The sequence below is a fragment of the Trichechus manatus genome, unplaced genomic scaffold, assembly GCF_000243295.1.
Source record: "Trichechus manatus latirostris isolate Lorelei unplaced genomic scaffold, TriManLat1.0 scaffold00032, whole genome shotgun sequence".
Lineage (NCBI taxonomy): Eukaryota > Metazoa > Chordata > Mammalia > Sirenia > Trichechidae > Trichechus > Trichechus manatus.
In genome coordinates, this window is record NW_004443968.1 from 12737375 (window position 1) to 12762374 (window position 25000).

At 38.6% G+C, this 25000-nt stretch overlaps 1 protein-coding gene across 1 annotated transcript in view; it reads left to right on the forward strand.

Annotated features, from left to right (window-relative positions):
- The window catches only part of LNPEP (leucyl and cystinyl aminopeptidase), a 127510-nt gene that overhangs the window by 36736 nt on the left and 65774 nt on the right, over positions 1 to 25000 (forward strand). The window contains exon 2 of the mRNA XM_004375044.3: positions 23474 to 24314. Coding sequence (XP_004375101.1) covers positions 23474 to 24314 — 841 coding nt within the window. The remainder of the gene's footprint in view (positions 1 to 23473; positions 24315 to 25000) is intronic.

Sequence of the window (25000 nt, forward strand, 5' to 3'; positions counted from 1 at the left end):
GTCCCTGTTTTTTAAAAAAATATTGACTATGTCTGAGCAGGCAGACTGTGTGTTCTTTGTTGTTTGTTCGTCTGCGGGCACAATACTTTTCACCTCGTTCTTCAACTGGCAGGGTCAGTCACTCAGATATGGTATGGCAGGGCAGGTCTAGCTGAAGAGGAGTTACTGAAACGGGTTGTTTGTGGCACTTAACTACAGCCACAAGAGCGGGTCAGTAATCAGTGCAGGGCAGGTTCCGGTAGGCCGTGCCTGTGCTGCTTGGTGGTGGGATGTCAAGCGCACGGTGCAGGTAGGCAGGATGCAGCGGGGAGATTATTATGTGTAGAGCTAAGCTGGATATGGGAGAGAGGAGAGAGGAACAGGAGGCAAAAACATACAAACAAACAAAAAAGAGTACTAGGGGAGCTTGCCATTGGAGTGAAGAGATGAGAGACTATGAAATGGAGAAAAACAGAAGGGGGAGGAGGAAGAAAAGAAAAGAATGGATAAATAAGAATCAGAAAGGTTAAAGAACCACGAAGTTTTCAGGGATCCCACCAGTGCAGATATGAGGTCTGGGGAAGTCGCTTTCAGGTGTTGCAGTAGTCTGGCTAGAAGGCGTAGAGGTATACAACAGCAGGTATTCAGGGAGCAGAAAGAGAAGGAAGGTAGAGAGAGATGAGAAACTGAGTAATGAAGAAAGACCAAAAGGGAAAAAGAGGAAAAAGAAAACAAAACAAATTAAAAAAAAAAAAGGCCCCCCGAAGAAACAGAAAAAAAAAAAACACTGTAAAAAGAAATGCCCTCAGGGATCCCTCTCCACGTCTGTGGAAGCCGAAGGGAGTCTCCCTGCCACACAGCTCAGCCTGGCCAGAAAGGGCTCCCAACTCAAGAAAAGGAAAAGAAAACAAACAATTCAAAACAGACAAACGAACAAAAGCCCCGGGATCCCACCAGCACAGCAGCCCAAACCAGGAAGCAGCTCCACACTCGAACGGAACTCCGCAGCCCCTCAGGAAGAAGCAGAGATGGCGCACGGAGCCAGGTACGTGAGCGAATAGGGGGAGGTTGCGAGAGGCAAGTAAGAAATCAAAAGAAGCAGAAAAGAAAAGAAAAAAAGCAACACTGGCAGCCAACAAAATGGCACTCAGCCAGCTAGTGTGGGCTAGTGTTTCTGGACAAGAGACTGTGTCTGTGGGAAGCAGAGGGGGCCGAGTGTGGGTTAAGAAGGGTATAGAGTGGGAAAGTGTATATCACAAATTACTGGAGCTCTGCAGCCCCTCAGGAAGAAGCAAAGATGGCCCACGGAGCGAGGTACTCGAGCGAAAGGAGGGGTTGGTGGGGAGAGGCAAGGAAGAGATAAAAAGAAGCGGAAAAAAGCAACACCAGCAGCCAACAAATGGCACTCAGAGAGCCACCCGTTCGGGTGTGTGAAATCCAAGCAGCAGCTGTTTCCTGGTCAAGAGACTGTGGCTGCGGGAAGCAGAGGCGGCCGAGTCGGGGTGAAGAAGGGTGGGGGGTTGGGAAAGCGTATATCGCCAATTACCGGTTGTTTTTTCTCCTGCTGGATGCTCCGTGAGGCTGCTTTCTCGTACCCCCTATTTGCTGGTCTCCGATAGGAGTCCAAGATGCCGGATCCGTGCTGCGTTAGCTGGTAGGGGACCTCTGCATGAATCTCTACTCGCTCTCCGTTCTCTGTCAGTTTTCTCACTCCATTTGGTGCTTGGCTGAGTTCTTTATCTCTTCATTTGATGTTTTAGGGTTTCAAGATTGTTGTATTCTCTGTTCGGCTTAGTTTTTCGGATCTTTGCTGTGGAGGGACGGCGTGGTGCTTCTGCCTAGAGCACCATTTTGCCGGAACTCCCCTCAATATAACCTAATCTTGCCTCATTAACCATAGGCAGAGATTAGAATTTAAATTTTCTATCTTTGAACCATGTCAGGGTAGGTTTTCTTTTTGTTTTTAACAGCTTTTTTGAAATAAAATTTACATACTATAAGATTTACCCATTTTAAAGTATAAAATCAATGTTTTTGCTATATGGCAGGGTTATTTAGCTCTTGTTTTTGTTTGATACTCTTCTTATTCATTGGCATTTTCTCCTAGAACTCTTTCTTTTCATGTTAAATATTCTTCATAGGTATTTGAAATAGTGTACTTCAAAGCCACAAAATTGAACCAGTAAGTAGTTTATCTTTTTTTTTTTTTCTCTTCCCTCTGGCACTAAATTGTTGGTTTTTGCTCATAGGACTACAAAACTACATAGAAAATAGCAGCTGTGATTAGACTCAGTAAATATAATGCAGTGTAGAATTGAAGATGGTAGAAAATTTTCTGAATGATTTAGTTTGGTCAAGTATAATTAATGTCCATGTGATGCTTTAGATTATTTCAACCAGAAAATGTTGAGCATTATATAAATTTAAATTACCTTTTTACAAGTTGTAGCTGTCATCGGATATCTTACTTTTATTGTGTAAATGCAGTTATAGCAAATGAGTGTGGCCTGTAGGTACACTTAATCCCTAGGTATGTTTTGGAAGCAGTTGTAGTATCTATAATCAAGATAGCCATTTGACAAATATCTTAGAAGTCAGGCAATTTAGAATGTAAACCCTGTGTGTAAAAATCTCTGTGAAACAGAAAGTAGTGCCTAAAGTTACTCTGTTCCATACTGGCTCATGTTCTATATAGACATTGTTGTACCTGATCCTAAAAGATATCAGGAAGCCAGAGTTGTTTATGTTGCTCATTTGATGTTTATGGGGCAGGAGGCAAAATGAGGTTTCTGGGCTCTTTTTAATGTATAAATTTATCTACTGACATGTGATGCAAGCAACATTTAAACATCATTTTGAATAGTAAAAGGTGTGTGGGGGGAATTACACTTGTGGATTTTGAAGAGAACACTCGAGTGCTTGGGTGAAAAGTAAAACGTGTGTGTATATTTGCTTATGATTTTGAATCTCCTATCCTAAGTATTTAGTATAATAGAATTGAGCTCTCTGTTAATGTAGCACTTTATTGTTTACAAGATGTTGTGACCCGTTTTACTTTGTTTACTCCCTATGGTAGTCTGAGTAGACAGAGCAGGTATTTTTTATCCCCATTTTACCAATGAGAAAACTGAGATTCCAACACAAACTAAGTGGTGGAGCCAGGACTAAAATCCCCAGGTTACTCCTCGCTATACTTTCTGCCTCCTAAACCATAATTGATTTAAATTATATACCAGATTTGAAGAAAGAAGAGGAAACGTGGTGAGAGGTCTCAAGAAACCTGTCCAATAGAAACAAATGTAGTAACTCAGAGCCCATAATTACTAAAGTACTACTAAGCCCTGTTGATTTATGACCTAACTTCACAGCAGGTGTTATAAGGACCTTGTTAACTTCATAGCTAGCGCATTAATTCTGCCTTATTCCCAGTTTCAATAAACCTGGTTCAGCCCTCAAAGACTTTATGAGCAGACATGGAGTTAACGTTCATTAATACTTCATTTTAATGTGTTGAGATTGCTACTTTCAACATTTACTGCAGGCTTCTTCCCTGCTAGGCAGCAGGGATACAAAGATGAATGACATAAGAGTCTCTCCAGGAGGAATTCTTCATGTGTGAAGCAAAATTTATAATCTCAATTTATTTATGCAAAAATTCCCTTCCTTATGGGGTAAACTAGGCCTTGAGATTTTTCTACATCTCTTTTTCTCAGCCTGTAATTTTATAGCAAGCAAAAAGTTACCAGGGTTAAAATGTGCCATTATTCTAGAAAACTAAATAAAGAACAAGTTTTGGAACTCAGTATTTCATCCTAAATGTCAAAAAGAGTGTATATGCAAGTAGTGTGTGCTACTCCCATTTCCCAGGTTTAGAGAGCACCAGTGGTATGTAGTGCAGAGGGGGTAAGGTAACTCATAATTCTGGAATGATTGTTTTGATCTCTCCCTGTAGCCTCTGTAGAACATTGGCAGGGTGACCGGCATAATTAACACTGCACAGTCTAATTATTAAAAAACAAAATGTCTGTGTACAATGGCTACCGAGAAACAAGCCTGCACTGGATAGTCTTCCAAGTTGGCAAGGCTGCTTTAGAACAATGACTAGATAATGTCAGGTTTACTATAAATCAAGTTGCTTTACCTAGATTCTCCAAGGAGTTACCATAAGGGTAAAAAGTGAATATAATAATATCTGTGGAAGTCTTATTGGGTTCCCCTGCCCCCATCGTCCATTTAAGCATTTCTTTATTGCACTACTTCTAACCTTTTTATCCTAAGAGAATAGTTACACATTTTAATTTTTATGGTGTACTGTTTTAGGGAGGGGAGGGGAAATGGTCAAAAGTAGAACATTTGTTCAGTAATTGTTGGGTTGATTTTTAAAAATGAAAGAAATTTTGGATCTGAAAACATGTTCTAGTAGAATGAACCCACCCTGAGGCGCCTTGGAAGACAGGCCTGGTGATGTGCTTCCAAAAGGTCACAGCCTTGAAAACCCTATGTAACAGTTCTGCTGGGGCTTATTAATAAACACATGGGGTAGCCATTAGTTGGAATTCACTAGACAGCAGTTAACAACAACAACAACAAAGTGTAATGAAGAGGGAGAAGGGAGAAGCCAGGCCTGTGGGCTGAGGAGAGTGAGGAGGGTGGAATAAGGTACAAAAGTGCGGTGACCACAGCAGCCATGCATGCTTGAGAGAAACCAAGCTGTTTATAATAGGCACATGATCTCACAATACTGGTCAGTGGCAGAGCAGACACTGTGTGGTTTAGTGTGCTTTAGGAATTTGTGGAAGCATGGCTGAGGTCGGAGGACTGATTTAGTTAGTTTATATATAGGTTTGACTGTTGGGTCTTTGAGATTCAGAACAAGGGTGCTAGCTGTGGAGATTGCTTTCACACAGTTGTAACCTGAACTACTGCATGGTTGTACTTCTGCAAAATGAGCCTCAATGTTGTGATTACCCTAAATGAAGTAAGAATTGTAAATTAGATGCTTAAAAATGAGGTTGCTGTTTGAATTTTCCTGTTGAGAAATACTCAGTTAAAATTGTAAATGGATACTTAAAAATAAAAGGGGGTTCCTTTTTCTTTAAAGGAAAAAAGTACAAAAATTCAAATATACAAATTTTTGCTTTAAAATACCTTTTTACTTTTGAAGAGATTACTAAGTTTCCTTTAAATAGCAGCTAGTGTAATTCATTCTAAATAGTTAGATTTACAAAAAAAAAAAAAAAAACTTCAGCTGTTTGGAAAGAGGAGAGAACATATGTATTTCCTAAATTAGGGTATAAGTAGCATTATCACTGGCTAAATGATTTTACATTTGCCAGACATTCTTGAAAGAGGGACAGATGTAAGACAGTGGGGCTTATTAAAGACGATCTGTCTGTAGCCCAGGACCCAACTCAGATTTGTCCCTTTAATTATCCTAACTAGACTTTTGAGCAGCAGTGAAAAACTGGTCTAGGAGATCAACCAAGACTTGAGATATGTGGATTTTTAGGCCAGTTTCTAGAAGAGTATGATTTAGAGCCAGTAACACTGCTTTCCTGCCCTCAAGCAGCATTTTTGCTTTTTAAATTTTCTGCTTATCTTTTTTCTGTTTCATGGATTTCTACTCTGTTATTTCTTTTCTGCTAATTGCTTTAGGTTTAATTTACTATTTTTTTTCTAGTTTCTTAAGGTAGAAAGTTACATAATTGATTTTGAGCCTTTTTTAATATAGCCATTTAAACAATAAATTTATTTTCAAATTTTGATATGTTGTGTTTTTATTCTTAGTCATTGAAATATTTTCTGAATTCCCTGTAGTTTTTCTTTTTTAAAATACTTTTATTGTGTTTTGGGTGAAAGTTTCCACAGCGAATTAGGTTCCCATTTAACAGTTTTTATACACATTGTTTCATGACATTGGTTACAATTTTCACAATGTGTCAGTGTTCTCATTATTTCCATCCTGTTTCCATTGAGCTAGCTTTCCTTCCCATCCTTGCCTTCTCATCTTTGCTTTTGGGTAAATGTTGACTGTTTGGTCTCATATAGTTGATTAAGGAAGCATATTACTCACAGATATTATAAACCAATCTATTATTTGCCTGAAAATTGACCTCCAGAACTACCTTCAATTCCAAGTTCAAAGGGTATTTTAGGGCAGTAATCTCAGGGGTTCCTCTAGTCTCTATCGGTCCAGTAGGCCTGGCCTTTTTAGGAATTTGAATTTTGTTCAACATTTTTCTCCCATTCTACCTGGGACCTTCTGTTGTGTCCCTGGTCGGAACAGTTGGTAGTGGTAGCCAGGCACCATCTAGTTCTTCTGGTCTCAGGTTAGAAGAGGTCATGGTTCGTGTGGGTTATTAGTCCTGTGGACTAATTTCTTCTTTGAGTCTTTGGTTTCTGTCATTCTCTTTTGCTCCAGATGAGTAGATACCAGTAGTTGTATCTTAGATGGCTGCTCACAAACTTTTAAGACCCCAGACACTACTCAGCAAACTAAGATGTGGTTTTTCTTTGGCTCATGGATTATTTATAAGTTTGTTACTTACTTTCCAAATATCTAGAAATTATCTAGATAATTTACTATTGTTGATTTTTAATTGTTTCCATTGTGGTCAGCAAACATAGTCTCTAAAAGGACTACACCTACTCCTCACTTATCAACTATCTCATAATGTGACATTTCACATTTATGACAATAGTAAAACTACTCTCTGACTGTTTTGCACATGAATGATGTACATCTGGCAGTAACGAATGCCAGGGTGTGAGGCAAGAGTAAGGCTGTGATGGTTAAGGTTGTGTCAGCTTTGCTGGGCCATTAGCCTCAGTGGTTTGGCAATTATATAATGATGTAATTTGGCAGTTATATAATGATGCGATTTGGCAGTTATATAAGATGTAGTCATCCTTCATTTTGTGATCTCATGTGGTTATCCTTCATTTTCACATAACGCCAATTTTCGCATAACAACCTGGTCGATAAGTGATGAGTGGGTGTGTTTCAGTATTTTGAAGTTTATTGAGATTTATTTTATGACCAGCATTATATTTCATCTTAGTGAATATTCTGTATTTATCCTGCAGTTGTTTGGTGGAAGGTTCTGTAAATGTCAATTAGGTAAAATTGATTGATAGTATTGTTCAGATCTTCTATGACTTTACTTCTTTTCTGTCTACTTGTTCTATCAGTTATAAAGAGGATAATAGAATCTCCAACTATGACTTAGAATTTTTCTGTTTCTGTGATTTTCAGTGTTATAAATTTTGTAGCTCTTTTATTAGATACATGCACATTTAAGATTGGTATCTTATTCTGATGAATTTCTCCTTTTATCGTTATGAAATTTCCTTCTATTTTATCTGATGTTAAAATTGCCACGTCAGCTCTCATTTCTACTGCTTGTGTGGTATATGTTTTTTCTGTCTTTTATTTTTAACCTGTTTGTATCTTTAAATTTAAAATGCATAGTTGGTCTTGCTTTTTTTTTAATCTATTGTGACAGTCTTCGCCATTTAATTGGAATGTTTAATTCATTTACATTTAATGTAATTATGGTTTTACATCTATCACTTTTCCATTTGTTTCATTAGTTCCTTTTAATTTTGTTTCTCTGTTTCTGTTTTACTGCCTCCTTTTGGGTTAAGTGAATATTTTTTAATATGTTATTTTCGCTACTGGCTTCTTAGCTATACATCTTATTATTACTTTTTCAGTGATTGCTCTAGCATGAATGGTATACATCCTTAAGCTACTAAAGTCTCTTTAGAGTCAGTATTGTACCACTTATTTTACATCTGACCCTTTTCACTTGCTACTTCACACCTTCTGTTTCTTACTTCATATTTGATGCTTCTCATTTTCTCCTTCTCAATTTACAAATGTAATTTAACATAATTTCTTTTACACACCCTGTCCGTCCTTTGCACAACTGTCATATGTTTTATTTCTGTGTATGTTATAAACTCGTCCTCACAATGTTATTCTTGCTTTAAGTAGTGAGTTGTATTTCAAGGAAATTATGAGAGGGAAGAAGAAAATAGACTTTATTTTTACTGCTTATTTACCATTTCCAGTGTTGTCCTTTTCTTCCTGAAGATCAACGTTTCTGTCTGGTGTCATTTCCCTTCATCCTGAAGAATATCCTTTATAATTTCCTGTAGTGCACATCTGTTTGAGGTTGATTCTGCCAGCTTTCACTTATCTGAAAATGTGTTTATTTTACCCTTGTGTTTCAAGTGTATTTTCTATGGATATAGAATCCTGAGTTGAATTTTTTTTTTCTTCTAGCCCGTTAAAAATGTTGTTCTGTCATCTTTTGGCCTCCATTGTGATGAAAAATATTGTTCTTCTGTATGTAACACGTTTTCTGACTGCTTTCAAGATTTTATCTTTGACTTTCAGCAGTTTGAACATAATGTGCCTAGCTGTGGATTTCTTTGTATTTCTTCCGTTTGAAATTTTCTGATCTCTTTATATCTAGAAAGTGGTGTTTTTCACCAAACGTAATACAGTTTTAACCATTATTTCTTCAGGTACTTTTCTGCCTTATTCTCTTCTGGGTTTCCTGATATATATGTTAGACCATCAGATATTGACCCACAGATCTCAGATGCTCTTTTCATTTTCTTCAGTCTTTTTTTCTCTTTGTTACTCAAATTGGTAATTTCTAGTAATTTGTCAAGTTCATTTGACTCTTTTCTTCTGTTACCTCCAATCTTCCATTAAACCCGTTCAGTATCTTATTAATTTAGCTATTGTACCTTTCAGTCCAGGGATTTCCATTAGGTTCTTTTTTTTATAGTTTCAATTTCTCTTATCTGTTCACATATTTTCCTTTTTTTAAAAAAAAAACACATTTTCCTTTTTAATAACTATATGGGATCGAACTGATAAAAGCAACTCAAAAGATTAGATAGGAACCTTAAGAGGCAGTGAGTTTATGTTAATGGAGGAGGAACAACTCAGAAAAGGAGGGTGAGAATGATTGCACAACTTGAATGTAATCAGTATTGCTGAGTTGTACATGCAGAAGTGGTTGAATTGGTGTATGTTTTGCTGTGTATATTCTCAGCGATGACAATAACAAAATAAATTTAAAAAATTAGAATGAAGGATATAAGGAGGAAACACAGGGTTCTATGATAGAATATTATAGCCAGATCTGATTTGTATGGGAGAGTTCTGAAGAAGTGATGTTTAATCTGAAACTAGGTAGGTGAGAGATGTAGCTAGATAAAGGAGTGAGGATAAGAGTGTTCCCCCAATTGGAAAGACAGTACAAAACTCCTGAGGTAGAAAAAGAATCTGGCACGTTTAAGAAACCTGTGAAGGCTGGAGGATAGAGAATAAGGAAGAGTATTATAAAATGAGGCTGGGGATGTAGGTAGGGGCCAGTCCACTCGACTTTGTGGGCCACTCTGGGGATTCTCACTTTATTTTCTGGATGCAAAGGGAAGCTACCCAAGAATTTTAGCAGGGGCATAACATGATCAGTTTGTGTCCTGAAAGCATCATACAGGCCCCTCTGTGGACGAGGAGTTAGGGAAGAGCAAAAGAGGAATCTAGGAGACCAATCTGAAGGCGTTTAGAGTAATGGCTTGGACTAGGATGATGAAGGTCAAAAGGAAGAGAAAACATATTTAAGGTCTGTTTTGGAGTTTGGAAGGCTATTACACATCACCTAAGAGATGAAAGCATGAAAACTAAGGCAACCTACCTGTTCAGTTCCTGCAGAGTATAATGGAAACAAATAATAAAGATGAATATGACTGTACAACATACACACACACATTTTCCTTTACTTTTGGGAACATATTTTAATAAATGCTCTGAAGTCTTTGCTAAATGCAACATCTGGGCCTGCTTAAAGTCAGTTTCTGTAGACTTACTTTTTCTTATGGGTCACATTTTCTTGTTTCATTGAATGTCTAGTAATTTTTAATTGTATACTGAACAGTGTTGGTGATACATTGTAGAGATGCTAGATAATGTTCTGCTTCAATTCATCAGTAGAGTGTTGATTTTTGTCCTAGTAGGCACATTAGTTACTGGCTGATCACCTTGAAATTGTGTTTTACATTTCGTTAGGGTGGATCTGTGGGGAGCCCAAGGTGTTTACCAAGCCCCTCTAGCTTAACAGGACTCAACCTTCGAACCCTGTCTCCCCTATAGATTTTATTAGGACTTAGTTTTAGGCTTTGTTACCTGGGTCTAGAGTGGGTCTTATTCTAGGGCATGGATTTTACTCCTTATGTGAGGTCTTTCAGGTTTTTCAAGTTGATGCCTGGGGTGCTAATACGGTCTCTTTACTGTCTTGGTTGGCTTGAAGTATTTCTGTTCCATCTCAACCTTATTACAGCTACTCTTGTGTAAGCCTCGTAGTTATGTCTTGCCTAGGCTAAGGAATTGCAGGGAACTTTTGCATAAACCTGTGTGGCTCTCCCTCTGCACAACTCCCTCTTCTTTAGTGCCCTAATCTCTCCCTGTCTGGTGCCCTGATCTCTTCCTCCTAACCCTGCTCTGCTTGGACTCCAGCTTGTTGTGCTACAATTGGGAAATTGTCCTGAGGCAGAAAACTAGAGTAGTTGTGGACTCACCTTTTGAGTTTTCCTTCTCTCAGAGTTCACATTCTTGCTCTGCCTGTTATCCAGTACCTGAAAACAACTGCATCTTTTTCTCCAGTTCAGTGGTTGTTCTATGAAAAGAGGAATAGTCTGGTACCAATTACTCTGTCATACTGAAAGTGGAGGTCTCTCACAACATTTTTGGGTTAAAATGAACCTTAACAGTAACTTAAAAGGGAAAAATAAATCTTAGTCTCTATTAGTTAGAACTAAATAAAGTGGGTTTATAGTGTTCATGGACTGAATCATTTCTCACTGATCTTCCTGCCTCCCACCTCTAGTCATTTATTCACTTCTGTCTTCCCAAGGGAAGGAGGGGAAAAGAAAGACCATACTTGGATCCTGCATCCTGGGTCATGACCTTGGGCCTCTCAGTTGGAAAATTAAAGGCAATTTGTGAAAAAGCACTATATACTAGGAGTAAAAGAAGTAATCTGTACAAGGACTTTTGGTTTTTTTATGATACTGCTTATATTGATGTGTAAGCAAACAGGGTGTGTCAGGGAAAGGGACTATACTTAGAGACATTCTCTTCAAAATCATTCTCTGTTAATGACTAGCCCTTCAGATTCTGTGAGATAATGATATATCTAAGCTTTACTTTAAATGAGTGCTGTGATTAGTAGGAAGAGGTTTTCTTTGAGGATGGGTTAGGGGTTGGTTAGGTAATATTTTGTCATATTAGACCTGTAACCAAAAAAACCAAACCCATTGCTGTCCAGTTAATTCTGAGTAATAGTGACCCTGTAGGACAGAACTGCCCCATAGGGTTTCTAAGGTTATAATCTTTACAGAAGCAAACTGCCACATCTTTCTCCTGCAGGGCAGCTGGTGGGTTTGAATCACTGACCTTTCGGTTAGCATCCAAGCACTTTAATTGCTGTGCCACCAGGGCTCCTTGATTAGACACATAAAACAGAAAAATTATTTTGTTGTTCTGAATTCTAGTCTTTTTTTTTTTTTTTTTTTTTTTTTTAAGCTTAAACCACTTTAAAATAAAATCTCTTTGATGGGAAAGAATTGCTTATTAGGAAAATGGTTACTTTATTTGATAATTATTACTTCAGAAATTTAACAGAGTTTCCATTTGGAAATGATCTAAAAGATATAAATGCTGTCTCAGGCTTGGAGCTTTTGTTGTTGTTAGTTGCCATCTAGTTGACTGCAAATCATGGTGAACTTACGTATAACAGCGAAATGTTGCTCAGTCCTGCAGTATCTTCATGATCGTTGGTATGTTTGAGTCCATAGTTGTGGTTATTGTGTCAGTCCATCTCATTGAGAGCTTCACTTGTTTGCATTGGCCCTCTGTTTTACCAAACATGATGTCCTTTTTTAGCAATTGGGCTTTCCTTCTGACGTGTCCAAAGAAGTAAGCCAAAGTCTCACCATCTTTGCTTCTAAGGAGCATTCTAGTTGTATTTCTTCTAAGATTGATTTGTTCGTTCTTCTGGCAGTCCATGGTATATTCAATATTCTTTGCCAACACCACAATTCAAATGTATCAGTTCTTCTTCTGTCGCCTAGTTCTATGTAAATATTTCATAAGGTCTTCAGAAGAATAATGGTTTGTTGTTAGGGCCTGATTTGAATATAGCAAATCTTGCATCTGCACAAGAAGCCTTATTTAGGTTAGGTCTGTTCCTTTAAAGTCTGCAGGAACTTAGCTCCTTTTAATTCAAGTTGTTCACCATGTTGTTTGTCAAGGCTTTACTTCTTACTCTCTTAAATTGAATCTCTCAGTTGATCATTTACTGTCTTGCCAGCACCCTCTATGTGCCGTCCCCTTGGCTTCTTGCCATACCCTCTCTACATCTTTAACCCTGAGTTAACCCTGTGCCTCCTCTACTTTTAAACCTGGGCATTACTGAAGACACTTCTGGAGACTGGTAGTATGATGAAATCCAGGGGGCATACTTTGTCCCTGTGTCACCACTCCCTTGTCCACTTCCATGGCATCTGTCCTTTCTCATTCTCCGTCAGCCACCTATTCCTTCCCCACAACTGCTTTTGACTCTGAGCAGGTGGCCTTGCTTCCTGTGTCACAGAGAATATGGAGGCTTTCTGCCGTTCACATCCTCAGTTTTCCATGCTCATGTACATGACTCTTCTCTATTTTCTTCACCTCCTTTCCTCCAGGCTTAGACAAAGAGTGCCTGTCTCCCATCAAGGTTAATCCTTCTATTGGAATCTTATGATCTCTCCCTGTCCTCTGGGATAGTACTCCAGCAGTTCTCTACTTCTCCTCCACCTCCATCGACATTTTGTCTTTCTTTTCTTTTTCTTCTCCAATGAAATACATGCTTAAGTTGTTCTCATCTTAAACACAGATAAACAAAAAACAAAAGGATTTAACTTTTCTCTATGGCATAATGATTTTTCCTTGATATACGGTTATGTGCCTTGAAAGAAGAGTCTGCAGCCTTCCTTTGTTAACTTTCCATTCATGGGCCACTGGAATCAAGCTTCAGCTCCCACTACTCCACTGAAAGTGCCTCAGTAAATGTCACTGGCTTCCTGGTTGCCAAATCTAGTAGCCTCTTTAGGCCTTGTTTTACTTGACCTTTCTATGACAATGCTAAGCTCATCCTTCTTCATGAAACTCTTCCACTGGTTTCTAGGATACCACTTTTCCTGTTTTTTCTAGCTCTGTCTGTTTCTTATTTTCATTTGCTGCCCATCTTCCCATGCCCACCTCTTACATACTGATGCTCCCTGACTGTGACTCGTTATTTCAATAGTCTCATCCATCTGCATGGTTTTAATTATCATGTATACTCTGGTGATTCTGAAATCCAAATCTTCAACCCAGACCCTTGTTTTGCTCCCGACCCACATAATATAATCCTTTCAACAATCCTACAAAATAGTCACATTTTCCACATTTACAGATAAGGAAATTGAGAATAAGAGATGTTAGGTAACATGTTTAAAATCAAGCAGTCATTGGAAGAGCCAGGATTTGAACCTCCATCTAAAGCTAGGCCTTTAGAATATGCTGTTAATCAAACATCTCCATCTGGATATCTGACAGATACATTAAATGTGTCATGCCCATACTGAACACCATCTCATTACACCATTCTCCTTCCCTCCTCCCAAATCTAAGAGGGGTCGGGAAATGAAAATCTGCGTCCTCAGTCTCAGTGAATGGCACTACTTCTTCTAGTACAAGTCAGAATGTGTGTAGGGAATTGGCGTAGACTTCGTTTTCTCTCTCTACCGTACAGACCCAGCGAACCCAGGGGAGCATCTGTTCCTATGTATTCTACCTCTTTAAAATGATTTATAATCATTCCCTCCTCTCTACTTCCGCTGCTGCCATCGTTGTCCAGAGTTTTACCTTGTCCTGGATTGCCATTGTAGTGACTGTGTAACCCATGACTTTTAAAATTATCTGAAGAATCAGTTTTTTTTAAATCTTTAATCTTTTGCAGAAATTTGTAATATACAAAAAAAGAGTTATTAGAAAAATGAAATGAAAAACGACATGCAAAATATAAGCTCAGTTTCAAAAATTTTAATTTCAGCAGATGTAAAATTACCCTGTCAAACTACTGTAAAAGGTTTTAAATACTAATTTTCTATGTGTATCCTGTCAGAGACTGGTAATAAACAGTTTGCCCTGGTCCACAGACAACATTGAGGAGCCCTAGTTCACAGTACCTGATTAAAAGAAATGTCTTCAGTTTTCTTAGATCTGTAGCCACATCCTGTTGCCGTCGAGTCTATTCTGACTCATAGAGACCCTACAGGACGAAGTAGAACTGCCCCACAGGATTTCCAAGGAGCGGCTAGTGGATTTGAACTGCTGACCTTCTGGTTAGCAGCCAAGCTTTTTTAACCACTGTGCCACCAGAGCTTGGCCGCTAATCAAAAGGTCAAAGTTCAAATTTACCAGCCACTCCTTGGAAACTCTGTGGGGCAGGTCTGCTCTGTCCTATTGGGTCACTATGAGTCGGAATAGACTCGAAGGCAAAGAGATAACCACATGGCCCTACATTATTTAAAAATGGAAATATTTCAACTAGGAGGTTCTCTACTTTGGGCTTAGAGGTAGCTTGCATATGTGGATTTACAAGTTTTAGAAAAGTCCCTGTTTCTTTAGGATCCTTTTTTCAGTAGGAATAAACCCCAGTAGAACAAGGGGTGATTATACATAATGTAACAGTTTAATGCTAAGATCAAAGTTTGCTGACTTAAGAGTCAAAACCAACATTTTCCTAAATAGGCTTGAAGTACAGTCTTCATGGGATACCTGTGATAAAAGTTATATCTCCTGGTTTGATGTATTTAGTTTGATATGATTATACACAGAAAAGAAGGTTTGCTTCTAATTCACAGTGAAATATAGCAGATGGGTTGATGTGCCCATTTCTGAAAGATTAAAATTCTACATAGGTATCAAACTGACTGGGTGATAAATAATAAAAGTTATCCACACTTAGGCAGGGAGCTGACTAAGCCCTTGTCAAAGGATCTGAAATAATGAAGTACAGACAGCAGACGCTAAATGGTCAAACTGTAGAATATTCCTCGGCTTTAAATAGGGTCATGGCTGAAGAATCAAAAAACACAGAATCGGGGTTCTAAGAAGACAAAATTCAGGGATGGAACCTTCTAAGTGCTGAACTGAGATTCTGTCTACCAAGGGTTAGTTTAGAAATTTATTAAATAAACCCATACTTCCCAGGCCCCAGCTTTTTATACATCAGATCTGACACAGAACAGAATACATGGGCAAATGCCAAAGAGAATGTAATCTTCCCATGTGAGGTTAAAAAAAAAAAAAAAAAAGTCAAAAACCAACAAATTAAGCAACTAATATACAGGACTATGTCAGGTACTAAAACTCAACTTTGGAAAATTTCTGTTAAGAGTTAAAATTTTTTTTTTTTTTAGATTAAAATACAACAATATTTACTCTGTTAATGAAATGTGTGCCCCCAAACACAATTAACTATCAAAACAAAGCAAAACCTATGTCACAAGAAGTTGGGGGCACTATAGCAAGGCTTAGGAGGTTAAATTCCCAAAGCAGGATGTTATAACCCTTCTTCCATTTCCAGACCATTTATAGGAGATGGATAGATGACGGCTAAACCCACACCTAGAAAATGATTAACAGTTTTATTCAAAGAAACTTCAAAGTAGTATAACTTTTACAAGGTTCAGGATAAAGAAGAGGCAGGAAAAGGCACTCTAATTGTGGTCTCTCTGTGCTCCAAAGCTGAAAGGGGAGAGGTGAAGTGAAAAGGAAATTTATTTTTAAAAGAGAATAAAGAAAAAGGAAAAACAAAAAGAAAAATAACTTTCCTTAATTTACATTGTAGCACGTTAAGCTGAGTTATAGAATAGATTTTAACCACGTGAACTGGGGTGGGAGGGGAAGAAATGATGACAGCCCAGGCATAGAGACCCTCTAGGGAAAAAACACATGTGGAGGATGGCATGAAATAGCATCCTGGCGTATTGTCACAACAGTAAGCAGTTTGGGTTGGCCAGAGCACACTCAGGCAGGGAGTGGCTCATAGTGGCTGGGATCTCACCACGCAGAAGGCTTAGTCCAGTGCTTCTCAAAGTTGTTGTTGGTAGGTGCTGTTGGGTCGGTTCGGATTCATAGCGACCCTGTGTACAAGAGAATGAAACACTGCCAGGTCCTGTGCCATCGTCAGTCATTTTTCTTGAGCCCATTGTTGGAGCCACTGTGTTAGTCCATCTTGTTGAGGGTCTTCCTCTTTTTCGCTGACCCTCTACTTTACCAAGCAAGATGTCCTTCTCCAGGGACTGATCCTTCCTGATAACATGTCCAAAGTCTCATCATCCTTGCCTCTAAAGAGCGTTCTGGCTCTACCTCTTCCAAGACAGATTTGTTCATTCTTTTGGCAGTCCATGGTGTATTCGATATTCTTTGCCAGCACCGTAATTCAGAAGCATAAATTTTTCTTCGGTCTTCCTCATTCACTGTCCAGTTTTCGCATGCGAGGTGATTGAAAACAGTCAGGCTTGGTTCAGACGTACCTTACTCTTGAAGGTGACATCTTTGCTTTTCAACACTTTAAGGAGGTCTTTTGCAGATGATTTGTCCAGTGCAATGCGTCTTTTGATTTCTTGACTGCTGCTTCTATGGGTGATGATTGTGGGTCCAATTAAAATGAAATCCTTGACAACTTCAGTCTTTTCTCCATTTATCATGATGTTGCTTATTGGTCCAGTTGTGAGGATTTTCATTTTCCTTATGTTGAGGTGTAATCCATACTGAGGCTGTGGTCTTTGATCTTTATTAGTAAGTGCTTCAAGTCCTCTTCACTTTCAGCAAGCAGGGTTGTGTCATCTGCATATTGCAGGTTGTTAATGAGTCTTCCTCCAATCCTGATGCTGAGTTCTTCTTCGTAAGTCCAGTTTCTCAGATTATTTGCTCAGCATACAGATTGAATAAGTATGGTGAAAGGATACAACCCTGACACACATCTTTCCTGACTTTAAGCCATGCAGTATCCCCTTGTTCTGTTTGAACAACTGCCTCTTGATCTATGTACAGGCTCCTCATGAGCACAATTAAGTGTTCTGGAATTCCCATTCTTTGCAGTGTTATCCGTGATTTATTATGATCCACACAGTCAAATGGCTTTGCATAGTCTATAAAATACAGGTAAACGCCTGTCTGGTATTCTCTGCTTTCAGTCAGGATCCGTCTGACATCAGCAGTGATATCTGTGGTTCCACGCCCTCTTCTGAATCCGGCTTGAATTTCTGGCAGTTCTCTGTCGATGTACTGCTGCGACTGCTTTTGAATGATCTTCAGCAGAATTTTACTTGCATGTGATATTAATCATATTGTTCGATAATTTCCACATTCTTTTGGATCACCTTTCTTGGGAATAGGCATAAATATGGAACTCTTCCAGTCGATTGGCCGGGTAGCTGTCTTCCAAATTTCTTGGCATAGACGAGTGAGCACTTCCAGCACTGCATCTATTTGTTGAAACATCTCAATTGGTATTCTTTCAATTCCTGGAGCCTTGTTTTTCACTAATGCCTTCAGTGCAGCTTGGACCTCTTCCTTCAGTACCATCAGTTCCTGATCATATGCCACCTCCTGAAATGGTTGAATGTCGACCCGTTCTTTTTGGTATACTGACTCTGTATTTCTTCCATCTGTTTTTGATGCTTCCTGCGTCATTCAATGTTTTCCCCATAGAATCCTTCAATATTTCAACTCGAGGCTTGAATTTTTTCTTCAGTTCTTTCAGCTTGAGAAATGCCGAGCCTGTTCTTGCCTTTTGGTTTTCTAACTCCAGGTCTTTGCACGTGTCATTATAATATGTTACTTTGTCTTCTTGAGCCGCCCTTTGAAATCTTCTGTTCAACTCTTTTACTTCATCATTTCTTCCATTTGCTATAGCTACTCAGCATTCAAGGGCAAGTTTCAGAGTCTCTTCTGACATCCATTTTTGTCTTTTTTTTTTTTCTTTACTGTCTTTTTAATGACCTCTTGCTTTCTTCATGTATGATGTCCTTGATGTCATTCCACAACTTGTCTGATCTTCAGTCATTAGTGTTCAACATGTCAAATCTATTCTTGAGATGATCTCTAAATTCAGGTGGGACATACTCAAGGTTGTACTTTGGCTCTCGTGGACTTGCTACTAATTTTCTTCAGTTTCAGCTTGAACTTGCATATGAGCAGTTGATGGTCTGTTCAGCAGTTGGCCCCTGGTCTTATTCTGACTGATGATATTGAGCTTTTCCATTGTCTCTTTCCACAGATGTAGTTGATTTGATTCTTGTATGTTTCATCTGGTGAGGTCCGCGTGTATAGTCACCGTTTATGTTGTTGAAAAAAGGTATTGGCAATGAATAAGTCAGTAGTCTTGCAAAATTCTATCATGTGATCTCCGGCATTGTTTCTGTCACCAAGGCCATATTTTCCAACTACCGATCCTTCTTTGTTTCCAACTTTTGCATTCCAATTACCAGTAATTATCAGTGCATCCTGATTGCATTCGATCAATTTCATGCTGCGAAGTTGGTAAAAATCTTCAATTTCTTCATCTTTGGCCTTAGTGGTTGGTGTGTAAATTTGAATAATAGTCATATTAACTGGTCTTCCTTGTAGGCATATAGATACTATCCTATCACTGACAGAGTTGTACTTCAGGATAGATCTTGAAATGTTCTTTTTGACAATGAACGCAACTCCATTACTCTTCATGTTGTCATTCCCTGCGTAGTAGACCATATGATTGTCCCATTCAGAATGGCCAGTACCAGTCCATTTCAGCTCACTAACTCCTAGGATGTCGATCTTTGTGCATTCCGTTTCATTTTTGACGGTTCCCAATATTCCTAGATTCATACTTCGTACATTCCATGTTCTGATTATTAATGGATGTTTGCAGCTGTTTCTTCTCATTTTGAGTTGTGCCGCATCAGCAAATGAAGGTCCCGAAAGCTTGACTCCATCCCTGTCATTAAGGTCGACTCTACTTTGAGGAGGCAGCTCTTCCCCAGTTGTCTTTTGAGTGCCTTCCAACCTGGGCGGCTCATCTTCCAGCACTATACCCGACAATGTTCTGCTGCTATTCATAAGGTTTTCACAGGCTAATTCTTTTCAGAAGTAGACTGCCAGGTCCTTCTTCCTAGTCTTAGTCTGGAAGCTCAACTGAAGCCTGTCTGCCATGGGTGACCCTGCTGATATTTGAATACCGGTGGCATAGCTTCCAGCATTCTCAAAGTTATGAGTGCATAAATCACCTGAGAGTTTGTTAAATTTGAGATTTAGGGAGGGGATTTGAAAGTCTGCATTTCTAATAAGCTGCCACTGATACAGATGCTGCTAGTTCACAGACCATACTTTGAGTAGCAAAGCTAAATTTTATCCTAATATTTATCAGTACTTTGTTTCATGGATTATGAATTATCACTTTTGGGTTAGTATGTGTTGAATAGCACAAAATACAAAACATTTCTGCTAAACTAGATATTCTTAATTAGAATGTAAGTTTTGCTCTGCTGATAGTGAATAGCCTTCTTTTTTATTTTTGGTGAAATAATCCTTTTAGCAACTTCATTGCCAAATACAAAATAAATAAATAAATTAGATACAAGCTCTTATCCTTTATTAAATTAATTTGGGTAAGGATGATGCAATATGATAGTGGAAAGAGCCTAAAATTGGGAATCCTATTTTTAGACCTGGGCTCTAATGTCAGTTTTGTGACTAGCTAGCTGTGTGACTTTGTGAAGATGAATTAACCCCTTTCTCTTTTCTCATTTCTAAAATAGCTATAGGAATACTTGCCATTTTATAGAATTGTTGTGAAGGTTAGAAATGATAAACTGCCTGGCACATAGTTGTCAATTAATAAATTATAATTTTTAATACTGATTTATTATTAATATTAGTAACTGTGATATAGCCAAATTATTAAAATAGTTGAACCTACTGGTTCAAATAGCAGTTACATTAACATTCTGTAGTTCTCTTGTGACAGATTCTATTTTAGTAAGTTTTTCTGTCACTGCTCCTGACAGCAGCAGAATATTCCAGAACTACTGAGTTTCCATACCCTAAGACAAGGAATCAGCTGACTTTTGGAGAATCCTATCTTTTTAGTGGAGAACTGCATTAGAGACAATAACTGAGTATCGCGGTGCATGAGTGGTGGTGGTTGTGGTGGTAATGGTGGTAGTGAGCAAAAGTAGTGGCAGATTGGAAAAAACACATCTTTCTGACTTTCTCAAAGTTATGAGTTTATGTTGACTTTTGCATTTAACGTATCATGTTGCTGAGCCTTATTTCTCAAGTACTGTGGAGCTTCATCGAAGACTTTCTATTGCACTAAAAATTATGGAACAGAATGATGTAGTCTGGATCCTGCTCGAATTGAACCTGTAAGCATGATAGATACTGAATAAGTGCTGCATTCCCCTCCATTCGTTCATTTATTCAGCAAATACTTGTTGAGTGTCTGTGATGTGTCAGTTGGGTTACTAGATGGTGGGTATCTTGATGACCGTGATGGGGCGGCTTATTGGACTGAGGAGGGAGTAGCATGTATTTGAAGCTCTTGGAACAATTGGAGCAAAGGCCCTGGGTTAAGCGTCTGTAGGGAGCATTTAGGAATTCCACTTTTCCCTACTTGCTGGTGATTGCTCTATTCATGCAGAGTTGACTTTAATGCAACAACGTGATCTCCTACTTCAGAAGCAACTTTCTTACAGACTGATGTTTTCAAATTAGACTGTTGTGATTTCAGCTACAAGATGTGGTTCATTTTGCTGAGGATGAGGGAAGATGCTGCTTTTATTTTTTTACATGATGTTTTATCTGTGAACATCCTGTAGCGCATGGGAACTGTTTCAAATAAGTGCCTTCAAACTGTTCTATGTGCCGGATGCTAGTTTGGTTTACACTGAGAATTCTTCTTTTAGATGTGTGCTTCTCTGTTTGATCTTGATCAAGTTAATGATCTCTCTGCCTTAGTTTTCTCATATATAATACGGAGAAAACAATGCCCTCATAGATTTGTGAAGATTCATGAACTAATATGTGTAAGATGATAGAACAGTTCCTGGTACAACAACAAATAAATAAAACATTCAACAAATGTTAGCTGCTACTATATGTAAATTAATTTTATAATATACATTTTCATATCTGTACATTTAAAAGTTAAATATTTTATATTTGAAATTTTGTTTTGTATGTATAAAACCACTTCTAAAGCACATTTGAAAATATTTTTATCTGTTTTGCTAATCACTTGTTAATTTCTTGAAACTTCTATTTGCCAATTTCTCTTTCCTATGCAGAAGTTTTCAGGGAATAGAGCATAGCTGTTCCTCATATGCCAGAAATAGCCAGTGCTGAATTGTGTCTTTAAGGAAATAATAAGTTAGCAGCTAATATGTTTAACACTATCTGACATTTAATTGGAGAATAAGTGTGCATGCTGACACTTCCCTTTTTTAAGCATGTTAGTAAGAAATAAGCTTTAAAAGTTGGGGCGGGTTGGGGGGAACCAAAAAACCTTCTCTTTTAAAACAAAATACTCCCAAGCTCTCATTTGATTCTCTCTTTGATTGGAAGAAATATTCCAGTGAAACCAGTTAATGCAGGGTCATTTCAAAAAGCCCTTTCTTCATTTTTTTCCACTCAGTTATAGTAGTGTGGTTCATCATCCTTTCAGGTTAGTTAGCATTGCGCTGTGAACTGGTGGGTGGAGGTTCCTAAGTACAAGTACGTGGTTCTGATCGCTTTCTCCCTGCCACTTAAACAGACTCTTTGACTAACTTGTGGAGCAGATACGTGAGAGCATAGGTAGTCCCTTCTTTTTGGTTGCTTAACAGTTTGATTTTTACTGTGTAATGAAACCATGTGTCTTCTTTTTGTGTTTTTACTTTTTTGTTCAGTGTTTTTGCTGATGTACAAATGGTTGGCAGCTGTTGTCAGAATTTATGTTTTTGGTGATTTACTAAAGGAGGTGGTCCTCAAGAACTCTGTGCCCAACGAGGAAGGTCTGGATGGATAATGATGATTGCTAAAATGGTTGGAGTGGCTAATAAATGTTAGAAGAGTTGGGAATGAAAATCTTTCTAAATAACAATACTTCTTGCCTTTTAGGGAAAAGATAATAGGGGTTTCAATTTGATAACTTCTGAGATCCCTTAAAAGCTAAAATTCAATGATTCTTAAGGAACATTGACTGATCTAATCATGTTGTTGTGTGCTGTTGAGTCAGATCCGACTCCTAGCAGCCCTGTGGGACAGAGTAGAGTTGCCTCATAGGGTTTCCAAGATTGTAATCTTTATAGAAGCCAACTGCCACATCTTCCTTCTGTGGAGCAACTGGTAGATTTGAACCACCAACCTTTTGGTGAGCAGCTGAGGGCTTAACCATTGTGCCACCAGAGCTCCTGATCTAATCATAGGAATTGTTAATATATGTAGGATTATTTACCCCCACTCCTTTTAGATCTTGGCAAGGTGGCGGGCATGGTTCTTTTAGTTTGTAAAAGCTCGCACCACTACCCTACCCTAGCATCCACTGACATTCACTAGTATATAATATGGTTATTACAGATGGGAATATATTGTACTTCTGAATGCTGAGGAAGAGTGGGGGGGGGAGCTTGAATTACAGTTTTATCTGATTTTTATAGTTTTTTTCTACCTTATTATTTTTTATTATTTCTTACATTTGGAAATTTCCTATATAATTTGTTGCTTCCTGTTTGTGAGACAGGACCATCCCTCTCCTGGGGGGAAAAACCCAGCATGTCCCTTGGCCACTATTCAGGCCTAGAAACAGACACACCTGTTTGTGGCCCTCCCTTTGAAGGGTGGGCCTGAAGGAAGAGACCCACAAAGGCCCTGAAAGCAAATTTGAGCCTTTTGGGACAGGTATTCTGGGGTCCTGGTACCCATACCCTAGAAGGGGGACACAGACTATGGGTAGGTATTGTCTTTGATCCTGCCGATTCCTTACCCTGTGAGGACAGATACAGAGACAGGCCAAAGCAAAGCCCTCTAAAGCCCAGGGCAGGGGCCCAGGTTGTTGGGTAGGAGTGTACTAAGGAAATTTAGTATATAAACTCAGCTGTTTTTTTTGTTTTTGTTTTTTTTTGACACTAGCCTGTGTATTTAGCTTTCTTGTTTCGTGGCTGTGGTATTTTATGCTCGGGTTTTTAATGGATGACCCAAGAATGTCATTAGCATTTTATTTATTAATTCAGTAGCACTGAAGTAGAAATAAGTCTTAGTGATAAAATTGTTAGATTAAATATGATCTTGCTAAGAGACATTTCATTATGAGCTTTCTTTTCTAACTCCGTATCTTGTTCTTATATTTTGACTTTTTAGATCGGCTTCAGCTCCCCCGGAATATGATTGAAAACAGCATGTTTGAGGAAGAACCAGATGTGGTGGATTTAGCCAAAGAGCCTTGTTTACATCCTCTAGAGCCTGATGAGGTGGAATATGAGCCCCGGGGTTCACGTCTGCTGGTGCGGGGTCTTGGGGAGCATGAGATGGATGAGGATGAAGAGGATTATGAGTCATCAGCAAAGCTCCTGGGCATGTCCTTTATGAACAGAAGCTCAGGCCTTCGGAACAGTGCAGCCAGCTACAGGCAGAGCCCTGATGGCAGTTGTTCAGTACCCTCTGCAAGGACCATGGTGGTCTGTGCTTTTGTCGTTGTGGTTGCTGTTTCTGTTATCATGGTGATTTACCTATTGCCCAAATGTACCTTTACCAAAGAAGGCTGCCATAAAAAAAACCAATCAATGGGACTAATTCAGCCATTTGCAACAAATGGGAAATTGTTTCCATGGGCACAAATCAGGCTTCCCACTGCCATTAAGCCACTACGCTATGAACTTAACCTGCACCCGAACCTAACCTCAATGACATTCAGGGGTTCTGTGACGATCTCAGTTCAGGTTCTTCAGGCCACGTGGAATATCATTCTTCATAGCACAGGCCATAATATTTCAAGAGTAACTGTTATGTCAGCAGTTTCAAGCCAAGAAAAGCAAGTTGAGATCCTGGAATATCCATTTCATGAACAAATTGCCATTGTTGCCCCTGAAGCCCTTCTGGAAGGGCACAATTATACCGTGAAGATAGAGTATTCGGCAAATATATCTACTTCTTACTACGGGTTTTATGGCATCTCCTATACAGATGAAAATAATGAGAAAAAGTATGTAGCCTTTTTAAATGATTCCGGTTCTATGCTCTGTGATAACTTCTGGAGCATGGATCCCTTTGCCCATATCGGAGACTCTAACTGAAATTTATTTATTTTTCATTTAGGTGGTTATGTGCAAAATAGTAGAATGGTGATTTGGAAAAGTGTATAACTTCTCTCTTAGTCAAAGCCTTAAGCATATGGAGTGGTGGAGTGGTGGTATGGATGTGCTGGTGAAGGGGAATGAATAAAGATTAGATCAGTTGAATTTTCTTTTATAGAAATTTAACTTACTTTAAGCTTTTCATGTCTTATAAGTTGAATCTTAATTTTCTAGCACCTCATAAAGTCTCTGTGGGAAGCAGAATGAAGAAGAGTATGGATTATTCTTTGAGACTTATCTTCTAGTGTGCAGAACTTTTAGGAGATACTTAATGAGATGGAAAGGGGGAGCATGAAGACGTATAATATGCTTCCATATATCATTTTTAGTATCCTTAATCTTTGCTTTGCAATGTTATCCATAATTTGTCAAGATCCACACAGTCGAGCAAACAAATTATGGATAATATTGCAAAGGATGGGAATTCCAGAACACTTAGTTGTGTTCATGAGGAACCTGTACACAGACCAAGAGGCAGTTAGTTATTCAGACAGATACTGCATGGTTTAAAGTCAGGAAAGGTGTGTGTCAGGGT